Source organism: Girardinichthys multiradiatus, chromosome Y (genome assembly GCF_021462225.1).
Source record: "Girardinichthys multiradiatus isolate DD_20200921_A chromosome Y, DD_fGirMul_XY1, whole genome shotgun sequence".
Classification (NCBI taxonomy): domain Eukaryota; kingdom Metazoa; phylum Chordata; class Actinopteri; order Cyprinodontiformes; family Goodeidae; genus Girardinichthys; species Girardinichthys multiradiatus.
The window spans coordinates 32,972,534-32,985,535 of NC_061818.1; the positions used below are offsets into that span (position 1 = coordinate 32,972,534).

General features: G+C 42.6%; 1 protein-coding gene across 6 annotated transcripts in view; it reads right to left on the reverse strand.

Annotated features, from left to right (window-relative positions):
- LOC124864048 (alpha-2,8-sialyltransferase 8F-like) overlaps positions 1-8,395 on the reverse strand; it is a 39,612-nt gene extending 31,217 nt beyond the window's left edge. For 3 of the 6 annotated variants that reach the window (XM_047358657.1, XM_047358658.1, XM_047358655.1), the window contains exon 1: positions 8,207-8,394. In XM_047358657.1, the coding sequence (XP_047214613.1) occupies positions 8,207-8,292 (86 nt within the window). In that variant the 5' untranslated portion in view covers positions 8,293-8,394. Of the gene's footprint in view, positions 1-8,206 lie in introns of all 6 variants that reach the window. The other 3 variants (XM_047358660.1, XM_047358659.1, XM_047358654.1) reach the window with 3 other exon arrangements.
- Positions 8,396-13,002: the final 4,607 nt, after the last annotated feature.

A 13,002-nucleotide genomic window follows, 5' to 3' on the forward strand; every position in this document is an offset into this window, starting at 1 on the left:
CAACACCTTATCACAGTAATGAATTTTAAAGCAGCGTTCATCATATTGGGTGTTGCTATGTGTTTCAGGGAGGAAAAAAAGAGAAGGAACAGAGATGAGAAATAATGGATCAGATGCTAACTTTTCCAAGAGTAGTACTCAATGAATTGTGAACCTACACAGTCAAAAAGGAGAAATGTAGCTAAATTGCTAATGAACTTTGAACTCCTGAACTCTGTATACAGGTCCTTCTCAAAAAATTAGCATATTGTGATAAAGTTCATAATTTTCCATAATGTCATGATGAAAATTTAACATTCATATATTTTAGATTCATTGCACACTAACTGAAATATTTCAGGTCTTTCATTGTCTTAATACGGATGATTTTGGCATACAGCTCATGAAAACCCAAAATTCCTATCTCACAAAATTAGCATATCATTAAAAGGCTCTCTAAACGAGCTATGAACCTAATCATCTGAATCAACGAGTTAACTCTAAACACCTGCAAAAGATTCCTGAGGCCTTTAAAACTCCCAGCCTGGTTCATCACTCCAAACCCCAATCATGGGTAAGACTGCCGACCTGACTGCTGTCCAGAAGGCCACTATTGACACCCTCAAGCAAGAGGGTAAGACACAGAAAGAAATTTCTGAACGAATAGGCTGTTCCCAGAGTGCTGTATCAAGGCACCTCAGTGGGAAGTCTGTGGGAAGGAAAAAGTGTGGCAGAAAACGCTGCATAACGAGAAGAGGTGACCGGACCCTGAGGAAGATTGTGGAGAAGGGCCGATTCCAGACCTTGGGGGACCTGCGGAACCAGTGGACTGAGTCTGGAGTAGAAACATCCAGAGCCACCGTGCACAGGCGTGTGCAGGAAATGGGCTACAGGTGCCACATTCCCCAGTCCTGGGTTACAGAGAAGCAGCACTGGACTGTTGCTCATTGGTCCAAAGTACTTTTTTCGGATGAAAGCAAATTCTGCATGTCATTCGGAAATCAAGGTGCCAGAGTCTGGAGGAAGACTGGGGAGAAGGAAATGCCAAAATGCCAGAAGTCCAGTGTCAAGTACCCACAGTCAGTGATGGTCTGGGGTGCCATGTCAGCTGCTGGTGTTGGTCCACTGTGTTTTATCAAGGGCAGGGTCAATGCAGCTAGCTATCAGGAGATTTTGGAGCACTTCTTGCTTCCATATGCTGAAAAGCTTTATGGAGATGAAGATTTCATTTTTCAGCACGACCTGGCACCTGCTCACAGTACCAAAACCACTGGTAAATGGTTTACTGACCATGGTATCACTGTGCTCAATTGGCCTGCCAACTCTCCTGACCTGAACCCCATAGAGAATCTGTGGGATATTGTGAAGAGAACGTTGAGAGACTCAAGACCCAACACTCTGGATGAGCTAAAGGCCGCTATCGAAGCATCCTGGGCCTCCATAAGACCTCAGTGCCACAGGCTGATTGCCTCCATGCCACGCCGCATTGAAGCAGTCATTTCTGCAAAAGGATTCCCGACCAAGTATTAAGTGCATAACTGTACATGATTATTTGAAGGTTGACGTTTTTTTGTATTAAAAACACTTTTCTTTTATTGGTCGGATGAAATATGCTAATTTTGTGAGATAGGAATTTTGGGTTTTCATGAGCTGTATGCAAAAATCATCTGTATTAAGACAATAAAATACCTGAAATATTTCAGTTAGTGTGCAATGAATCTAACATATATGAATGTAAAATTTTCATAATGACATTATGGAAAATAATGAACTTTATCACAATATGCTAATATTTTGAGAAGGACCTGTATGTACATTTGTGTGTGTGTGTGTGTGAGAGAGAGAGAGAGAGAGAGAGAGAGACTGATTTAAATATTGGCCAATCATTAAGATTAATATAGCATTGCAGAAACGTAAAACTTAAGAAGGACGATGTCTCTCGTGTCTCTCCTCAGTTGTTTTTTTGCATAAGGATGCAGTCAGGTCCAGAATGATTGGATTCTGTGATAAACAGACGCACAACTGCATTAACATAGCACTGGCAATGAACCAAATAATGTCACATTAAAAAGTGTGATTTTCTTTCATTGTAGTCTACATTCGCTTTAGCAGCCTAGGCTGCAGAAAGATTGCCGCAAACTTCAGGCCTAAAAAGTAGCTTTGCCTCGGCCAACTAGTTAAACAATTCTTGGCTCAATAAAATCGGAATGCTTCATGCTGACTCACTTTCATGTTGGTGAGTGGTGGCTTTAAATTTACAAATACACCTAGAACTATTGTTCTAGATAGCCTACTACTCACCCCACAAACAATAAAAGATATTACATTTCTTTAATATTGTCTAAATAATTTTTTTTCTCAAATCATATTTCAGAAAAGTCAGAAACTAAAATGTAAAATTACAGGCTGAATTACCAGAATTACAATAGCTGAAAAGCGTAAATGCTAATGCCGTTATGTGCTGGATGACATTTCTTAACATTCATAAGGAAGGTATATAATAAACCTACTTATCAATTAACAGAAGACTTCAGTTAAAACAGAAGGTGAGGTGGCGGTGTTCTACTTCCTGATGATAAAGTGCAGAATTTGGTTATTTGTAAAAATTCTGTGGGGTCATGATAACTCACAGCACCGCAGTTATATAAATAAACATTGCATTTAAATATTTGGACTCCGGGAGAGCTTCGACCAGATCCCGGGGGATGTTGGAGACATAGAGTCCAAGTGGACCATGTTCTCCGCATCTATTGTCGATGCTGCTGCCCATAGCTGCGGCCGTAAGGTCTGCGGTGCCTGTCGCGGCGGCAATCCCAGAACCCGGTGGGGGACACCGGCAGTAAGGGATGCTGTGAAACTGAAGAAGGAGTCCTATCGGCTGTGGTTGTCTTGTAGGACTCCTGAGGTGGCTGACGGGTACCGTGAGGCCAAGCGTGCTGCGGCCCGGGCTGTGGCAGAGGCAAAAACTCGGGCCTGGGAGGAGTTCCGTGAGGCCATGGAGAAGGACTACCGGTTGGCCTCGAAGCGATTCTGGCAAACCGTCCGGCGCCTCAGGAGGGGGAAGCAGTGCTTCGCCAACACTGTTTATAGTGGGGGTGGGAGACTGCAGACCTCGACTGCAGTCTCCCGGGTGGTGGAAGGAGTACTTCGAGGATCTCCTCAATCCTGCCATCACGCATTCCGTGGTGGAAACAGAGGATGGGGACTCAGGGTTAGACTCTTTCATCACCCAGGCTGAAGTCACCGAGGTGGTTAAAAAGCTCCGCGGTGGCAAGGCTTCGGGGGTGGATGAGATCCGCCCTGAGTACCTCAAGTCTCTGGATGTCGTAGGGCTGTCATGGTTGACACACCTCTTCAACATTGCGTGGCGGTCAGGGACAGTGCCTCTGGACTTCATAAGAAGGGGGACCGGAGGGTGTGTCCAACTACAGGGGGATCACACTCCTCAGCCTCCCTGGTAAGGCCTACGCCAGGGTATTGGAGAGGAGAGTCCGACCGATAGTCGAACCTCGGCTTCAGGAGGAGCAGTGTGGTTTTCGTCCCGGCCGTGGAACACTGGACCAGCTCTATACCCTCTACAGGGTGCTCGAGGGTTCATGGGAGTTTGCCCAACCGGTTCACATGTGTTTTGTGGACCTGGAGAAGGCATTCGACTGTGTCCCTCATGATGCCCTGTGGGGGGTGCTCCAGGAGTATGGAATCGGGGGCCCTTTATTAGGGGCCATCCGGTCCCTGTACGAGCGGAGCAGGAGTTTGGTCCGCATTGCCGGCAATAAGTCGGACCTGTTCCCGGTGCATGTTGGACTCCGGCAGGGCTGCCCTTTGTCACCGGTCCTGTTCATAACTTTTATGGACAGGATTTCTAGATGCAGCCAAGGGCCGGAGGGGGTCTGGTTTGGGGACCAGTGGAGTTCGTCTCTTCTTTTTGCAGATGACGTGGTCCTGCTGGCCCCCTCTAGCCAAGACCTACAGCATGCGCTGTGGCGGTTCGCAGCCGAGTGTGAAGCGGCTGGGATGAGGATCAGCTCCTCCAAGTCCGAGGCCATGGTACTCGACCGGAAAAGGGTGGCTTGTCCTCTTCAGGTTGGAGGGGAGTTCCTGCCTCAAGTGGAGGAGTTTAAGTATCTCGGGGTCTTGTTCACGAGAGAGGGAAGAATGAAGCGGGAGATCGACAGACGGATCGGTGCGGCTGCCGCAGTAATGGGGGTAATGTTCCGGTCCGTTGTGGTGAACCTGTTTGCCATGGGAGACCCTACCAGGGGCATTTAGGCCCCAGACAACATAGCCTCTAGGATCATTTGAGCACTCAAACCCCTCCACCACGTTAAGGTGACGGTTCAAACTTCATAACATGAAAACCTTTAGATCATTTCATCCTAAACCAATCTGTTAATCTGCCCAAAACCCAACCTCTGACCCTGTTGAGTGAATGTTGTCCAAGGGCGAAGTTTGAAGAAGATATCCGTCGTGAACAAAGAGTTAGCTTCCCGCTAACTTCTTCAGTTTCTTCCGATCCGAAGGTGCGTTTGTTCTGTGAACAAAGGTTAGCTTCCCGCTAACTTCCTCAGTTTCTCCCGATCAGAAGGTGACCAGCTGTTCGTTACCGTAAACACGATTGCGGCCGTCGTCTTTCCTCCAGACTCGGCTTGTCGAAACAGCTTCTCCACCGGCTTCTCTCGAAACACCGTTTGCTTCTGTGGGGCCTCGAAGAGAAAATGTAAGCAACTCTTACACCTTAATTTCCCCGTTCATGAATGAAAATACCGGATACACAGACAGTATTTCATTCTACTTAACTTTTGCAAATGATCGGTCCTTGGATCCAGTTGAATTTATGTCTTTTTGCCAGCAAAAGACATTCAGCGTGCTTTGTTCCCTCCTGACCGGTCCCTCTGGAAGAGAAAGACTTGTGGAAAGGTAGGGCTTTTATTTGGGTATTGGCGCCACAGGAAGTCCGCAGTTACCCCCTTTCCTGGCTGTGCTGGAAGAAGGTTAATGCACTTTATTTTGAAAGGTTCCAGGAAAGTATGTACCGGAGTTTTAGTGTTGAAAACCCATGGCTCTGTGGTCCCAACAGCTGCACTACCTGAGCCACTTGTGTGGGTTGTAGAGTCCGTCTCATGCTACCATGAGTGTGAAAGCACCACCAACATTCAAAAGTGACCAAAACATCAGCCAGAAAGCAGAGGTACTGAGAAGCGGTCTGTGGTCCCCACCTGCAGAACCACTCCTTTATTGAGTGTGTCTTGCTAATCACCAAAGATTTCCCCCTGTTGTCTATTCCATTTGCACAACAGCATGTGAAATTGATTGTCTGAACAGGGTTACAATAGGGAAGATGGCTCATTTAAGAGCAGCCGAGGAGCCAACCGGACAGTGGGATCCTGGTGGGTGTGTGCATGGAACAGGTGGGAGAAGAGCAGCTTAACCCAGGCTGAAGTTAGCTGGAAAAATTGAATGCTGACTCAGAATGGAATAATTATAAGCTACAGTTAATCACTTATTCACCCAGCAAGACATGAACTGGATGTTTACTCTAATGAGCATCATCAGGATCATAATGAGTAACAGAGAGTAGAAGGACCATCATCTGAGCTACAGTTAAAGTTACATGGCCTGCCGGTGATAGGAAACAGCAGAAACCCTCTCTTTGAGCTTCTAGCAGCAGCGTTCTGGACCAGTTGGAGCCGATTGAAAGAACCCTGTTTTTTTCCATCACGCAGTGCATTGCAATAGTCAATGCACCTTTGCTGATGAAAACATGCGTAGACTCTTGTGAGGTTCTTTTGAACATTATTCTCAAATTCCAGCTCTGGGTTGTTTAAAGGTGGATTAATAAGAAATAAATCAAAGCATTTAATCACAGGTGGAACATTAATAAGATAACTGTTTTACATCTCTGAATAATACAATAAATATGTAATATTAACTAAACTAATTAAACAAGGATACAGTTTTACTCAAGATAATACATACATGCAGTTTTATGTACACTGTAATACTAGTGTATTAGTGTAATATTAGTACTGATAACAGGACAAAAGATGAGAGTCCAAGAAAGGTCCAGGATGAGGCTCTGTGTTATATTTTAAACAACTTTTTTCTCTACAGAAAGTTTTAGATAGTAAAGACTCACATGCTCAAAAATTAAAATAAAGAAATGTGTTTTTAGGATGTTACCATTTGACTAAGATTTAAGAAAATCAACTTTTTTCCAGTTTCCATTTTTGAAATGTAAGAAATTAAGACCATGGAGCTTCAGGAGTGATACAGCGTGATGACAGTAAAGATTTAAAAGGTAATTTAGCCGATGCGAAAAGAAGCCCATTTATTTGACCCACGGTAAACAGTTTCTCTCAGCTCAAGAATTACTTTTGTCAGACTGAGCAGAAATTCAGTTTAAGTTTTTATTTATTACATTAAGTTTTTTCTAAATATCACAACATCTGTCAACATCTGCTTCAGCAAAATGTGTTTCTCATTTACCCTGGACTCCATTTCTCTTTATCCTTCACTTCAACTACTAACAAAAAAACAAAAAAAAAATAGGTAAAATTATTGTAAAAGTTTTGTTTGATTCACAATAATTTATATTCAATGAAAATCCAGCCAAGGCAAAAACTGGTACAACATGTCCTATGTTTTTCTAACTTAAAATTACTTATAAACTGGGCCACTATTTTATGAAAACTAAACTATTTAGGGTCCTAAGCTAAAGTCCCTAGTGTTTCAAGACTAATTATGTCCCTGGTGGTACCTTTATTTTATAATTTAATTTGTTCCGAGATAGAGTTCTAAACTGGAATTATTCATATGTTCATATGTGTGTGCCTATTATGTGAATTGAAATACAATTAATCTGTTCCACACCCCCCAAAACACCATGATGCAGCATTCATGAATATAATGTTGCTCTAAAAATATAAAAAATTTGGTACTGTGTAAGAAAATAAAATCCTAAAAATAAGCCTTTTATTACTTGTTGAACTGATGTGGAACAGAGAAGGTGCAGAGTAAATATAAAGAAAACAGGAAGGTTAAGTAAATCACAGTAAAAGCATTGCTGTGTTTCTATTACAGGAACCCCAAATTAACCTGACTCAATTTACATAAGAGAATGATTCATTAAATAAATAAATAGGCAGATCGCTTAATCCCCACAATGTTAGACCCAAAGTTAAGTCCTTGGGTACAACACAAAGTATTAACCTTTTTTTAACCACATTTTTTGCTTTTTAAAATTTTTTTATTTATTTAATGGTAAGACGACCACAAAGTTTCAACAACTTTTACTCAAAAGCAGACTTGGGCACACTTATTTAATAAACCTGGCTGGATACAGCAAGCGTGAGGGACCCATATTCCGTTTTTATTGCTAACCACAGAAAAAACCTTTTTCTAGACTAACAAAGAAGAAAACAGTTGGCCCCCACAAAATTAGAAAGATTTATGATTATTTTTTGTACGGCAAAAGTGTGACACCTTTTTATGTTTCCAATCTACAATCATTTTTAGATCCCTTCTCTCTAAAAATAAGAACTTTTTTTTCATTCAACATATTTAATATGTAGTTGTTTAAAAAAAAATAAAACAAGGACCATTTTTGCATCTTAAATTTAAAGAATTTTTATATTTTCCCGTGGCCTGCGATTGCTTTCAACTTGCTGATTTAAGGTCACGTGGAAAATAGTTTGGACGCCACTGCTATAAACCTTTACCAAGTGTAACACTCTGTTAGATATACATATAGAATAGCCAGTGAATCATTTTATTGCTTAATATTTGTAGAATATTAAGCTACTAATTTAGAAAAAACTATATATATGTTTTTCTGTTTTTGTGTTAAAGTTAACAGCAGTTAGTCATAAAACACCTGAATATATTTCTATTAAAACTGCAGGAGATGGATTTACTCTCTTTCATAGACAACAGAAAAAAATGGTTGAGCAAAATAGTAACTATCTGATGCTTTCATAGAAACCAGATACTATGTTTTCTGTAAGATTGCGTCAATGTTTTTTTTTTCTTTTAACTCAGTAGACAACATAATTGTAGAAAATACCAATGAATCACTTCACAGAAATAAAGCCATGTTTCTCTTGTTTTCTCTTCTCATTATATCACTAGCATGCCTTTGATTCTATATGACCTAACGGACCCTCAACACCAAACAAACTCATAAGTTCCTCATTCTTGTTTGTACTGCTTAGGCAGAAAAGAAACTTACTTGTTGTTGAATGTATACCAGATGAAAGTGGTCAGCAGACTCCCCAAAATGAGGAGACTGAAATACAGGAAGCGCTGTCCCCTCATACCTTCCCCCTCTGGCTGACCCCTGTTAGGTTTTGCTGGTTTTTCTTTTAATGACCTTTACTCGTTGTCTGCTGTCAGTAAATCCTGCTATCAGAGACCCTGATCTTCCTGGGACTGCTCTCTGAACACAGACCTGAATGCGCTACATGTTAAACATTGCCTGCTCCTTCAACGCTTCAAGCAATAAAATTGTTACAACACTCAAGAAGCCATTTTTGTTCTTTTTACCAGTTTTGTTGGCTCTGTAAAAGCTTTATACAAAAGGCTTTTATAGGTTAAAATAAAAAATACTAAAAAACAACGGACACGGAAAAATGACAGTATACTGTGTATAGTTAGTTATTACCGATCAGTTGCATTATAAACAGGTGTACTGACTATATGTGATAATTTTTTCAGAATTTGTTGTGGAAAGACTATTTGCTTTAATGCATTAAACTGTGGTTGTTTTGACATCAACTATCAATTAAAGTGACTTGTCTTTTTTAAAGTGGTAATAACTGGTATTGTTGCAGGCATTATCTTGGTTTACTGTCTGTGAATTTCAAACCTGAGAACCTTCTCCAAACCAGATGCTCCCTTTAAACAAAAGCCATCTTGACTAAAGATGACTCGGTTAATGAGGGAACTGTTTCCCCCTGCTTTTTAACTTTGATCTGGTTGTTTTATTTTGCTTTATGGTGTCATTTTATTTGCAATAGATCTGACCCACATACAGAGAACACTCCGGAGAACAGAATATGTAAAGGATGTTTATTTTGACAAAGATAATCTGGAACGGATGATTTTGGATACGTGGATGTAGGATGAATGCGAAGACTAGCAGGTAATCGAAGGCGAACAGCAGAGGGACTAATCACAGACTCAATCTCATAGGGACCGATGAAACGAGGCGAAAGCTTCCTAGACATGGGTTTAAGGGGTATATCACATGCTGACAACCATACCTTCTGTCCAGGCTGGTATTCAGGTGCAGGCCTGCGTTTTGGGTCAGCGAAACGTTTGTTTTTGTCAGCAGTGTGGTGCAAGGTTTGGATAGTCGAGTTCCAGATGGATGTGCAGCGGCGGACGTGTTGGTGGACTGATGAAACCGTGATATCCTTTTCGTCGGCAGCAAGCAGGGGTGGCTGATAACCAAGGGAAGCTTCAAAAGGTGAACGTCCAGTAGCTGAAGAAACGTGTGGATTTAATGCATAAACCCAAGGTAGGTATAAGCACCAATCTGAGGGGTTTGTGGATGTGAGACATCGTAAGGTGGATTCCAGTTGCTGATTTAATCTTTCAGTTTGACCATTAGACTGAGGGTGATAACCTGAGGTTAATGAAACCTTAGCTCCTAGAGCTAAACGAAACTGTTTCCAAACCTGCGAGATGTGGGCCTTGGTCGGATAAAATGTCCTTAGGGATACCATGAAGACGAAACAAATGTTTAGTGAGTAGTTTGGCTGTCTGTAGGGTTGACGGGAGCTTCCTGAGAGAAATGAGATGACACGCCTTAGAAAAACAATCCACAATTGTGAGAACTGTTGTCATACCTGAGGAAAGGGGGAGTCCAGTGACAAAATCCAATGCTATGTGAGACCAAGGTCGATTTGGGATGCTGAGGGGTAGGAGAAAACCTGCGGGTGACTGGTTACTGGACTTATTTCTGGCACAAATTGCACAAGCCTGCACAAACTCTTTCACATCTTTATGCAGCGAGGGCCACCAAAACTTCCTTTGAACTAGAGCAATAGTTCTACTAACACCAGGATGGGCAGAAAATTTTACTGTGTGCAACTAATCGATTAGTCGGGAATGTACTTTAGATGGAACATAGATGCGGTTTGGTGTTCCATTGCCAGGATCAGGTTCTTGTTGTTGGGCCCTAAGAACAGTGTCCTCCATCTCCCACCTTATTGCTCCAATCGTCCTACTGGGTGGCAGGATGGGAGCTGGTTCCTTCACGGAATCATCAGTGGCAAACTGTCTGGAGAGGGCATCCGGCTTAGTGTTCTTAGGTCTGGGTCTGAAAGAATGCATTAGTCAAAACGAGAGAAAAATAAAGACCACCGAGACTGGCGTGGGTTAAGTCTTTTAGCTGACTGGAGGTAGGCCAAGTTCTTATGATCAGTCCAGACTTGGATGGGATGCTCAGCCAGTGGCGCCACTCCTCAAGGGCCAGTTTAATTCCTAGCTGTTCTGTCACCCGCGTCATAGTTTCTCTCTGTATTACTGACAAAAAAAAAAAGCACAAGGATGAAGTCTCCCTCTTCTGAGTTCTGTGAGAACACTGCCCCAACTCCAATGTCAGAAGCGTCAACCTCCAGGATGAACTGTCTTGAGGAATCCGGATGGACTAAGATGGGGACTTGAGAGAACTTTTCTTTGAGAGTTTGGAAAGCTGCCTCGGCTTCAGAGGACCAGGAAAATGAAGACTTAGAGGAAGGTAGGGCAGTCAGAGGTACAACAATGAGACTATAATCCTTAATGAAAGGTCTGTAAAAATTTGCAAAACCCAAAAAACGCTGTAATGATTTGCGAGAGTCAGGCTCCGGCCATTCCAGTACTGCCTTTATTTTCTCTGGATCAGAACGTACCTGTCCACCCTCAAGGATGTAGCCCAGAAATGTGATGGAAGACTGATGAAACTCACACTTCTCGGCTTTAACAAACAAGCGGTTCTCCAAAAGGCACTGCAGTACTAGTCAAACGTTCCTACGGTGCTCCTGAACGTCCTTCGAGTAGATCAATAAGTCATCCAAGTATATGAAAACAAAAATGTTCAAAAGGTCTCTGAGCACGTCATTGACTAAAGCCTGGAGCACAGCAGGAGCATTACATAGTCCAAAGGGCATGACCAAGTATTCAAAATGGCCTAACGGTGTCTTGAAAGCCGTCTTTCACTCATCCCCCTGGCGGATCCTAAACAGATGGTAAGCATTACGGAGATCTAACTTAGAGAATATAGTGGCACCATAAATCGGTTCGAAAGCTGAGGTGAGGAGAGGAAGTGGGTACTTATTCTTAACAGTGATTTGGTTTAAACCCCTATAATCAATGCAAGGACGTAAAGAACCGTCCTTCCCAATAAAAAGCATGCCCCAAGTGGTGAGGATGAGGGCCGAATAATACCTGCAGACAAGGAGTCATTTATATAGTTCCCCATAGACTTTTGCTCTGGACGGGAGATGTTATAAAGTCTGCTAGTGGGCAGAGGCGCACCGGGAAGAAGGTTGATTGCGCAATCATAGGGTCTGTGAGGTGGTAGGGACAGGGCCTTATTTTTACTAAAGACTCCCTTAAGATCATGTTATTCAAGGGGTACATGAGTAAGATCAATTACCTCGTCCTCTTTCTTAGCTTCTTTAGGTTGACTAGGGGAAAAGGCGGATTGGAGACAAGATGAGTGACGATTAGTGGACCAGGACTCAATACGACACGTAGAACAATCTAAATGCGGATTATGTTCTTGCAACCAGGGGAAACCTAAGACTAATGAGCCTTGAGATACAGGATGCACAAAAAATGATGTCTTCTCTCTATGATTGCGTGACAATAAAAGTTCTACTGGTTTGAGTTTTTTGCTGCAACTTCTTAACGTCAGACTAGAACAGAATGTGGGGAATCAAGTAATTCAACTTCTATACCTGCCTGATTTACCAACTCTGAATCTATTAAATTCTGCTCACAGCCAGAATCTATCAATGCCGATAAGGTCATGGTATGCTGGTTCACTATGATAGTAGCAGGTAAGCTAAATTTGGGGGCTTTCCAAATCTGAGCGTGGTCCACCAACCCGGTGGACCCTGTCTTTTAATGGCCCGGGGCAGACAGGACAAGTTGCTACAAAATGATCAGAAGAACCAAAGTAAAAACACTGTTTGGATAATCTGCGTCTCTGTTTCTCTTCTGAAGAAAGACGAGTGCGTCCCACCAGCATGGGTTCAGGTTCAGGAACTGGTTGCTGAGGTGGACACGGACAATTGGGTGGAAAACTACTCTTTAGCTGATGTTTGTAATTGGACCTTTCTGCTCTGGCTCTCCTCTCTCTGATTCTGTTGTCAACTCTGGTAGCTAAGGAAATAACTTCCTCTAAGGTAGGGGGTTCATCAATCATGGCTAACTCATCCTTTAGTGAATCATCTAATGCGTGCAAAAAGATAGTTTTTAAAGCTTCATTATTCCAGCCCGAGGTAGCTGCTAACGTACGAAATTCGATAGAAAACTGAGTAATGGGTCTATGACGTTGTTTTAAGCCCCTCAACTGTCGGCCAGCACTAGATTTGTCTAACACAGGGGAAAAGGTCCTTTTAAACTCCTTAACAAAATCTTCAAAAGTACAACTAAATTCTCTGCAATCAGGAAACCGGGCCTCAGCCCACTGTAAAGCCTTGCCTGTCAATAATCCAATAACATAAGAAATCCAGGGAGCACTGGAGCAAGAGCCCCCCACAATTGCCCACCTCACCAGAAAACCTTTCAGGATTAGGGGAAGTGACGTCATGAGAATGAGGTAGCTGTTGGGATACCGGTAATGCAGTCTACAGGTGTGGTGGACTGAGTACCTAAGGTCTGTTGCAACATGGAAGCAATTTGCTCTAGCTGTTGGCTAGTCTGGCGTTGTTGCTCTGAAAGGGAACAGAGAGAAGAGTTACGGAAGTGGATTTGATTTGCATGTTCAGAGAGAGTTCTACGGAGTGCTTCTGCTGGGTCTTGTTGGCCAGTGTT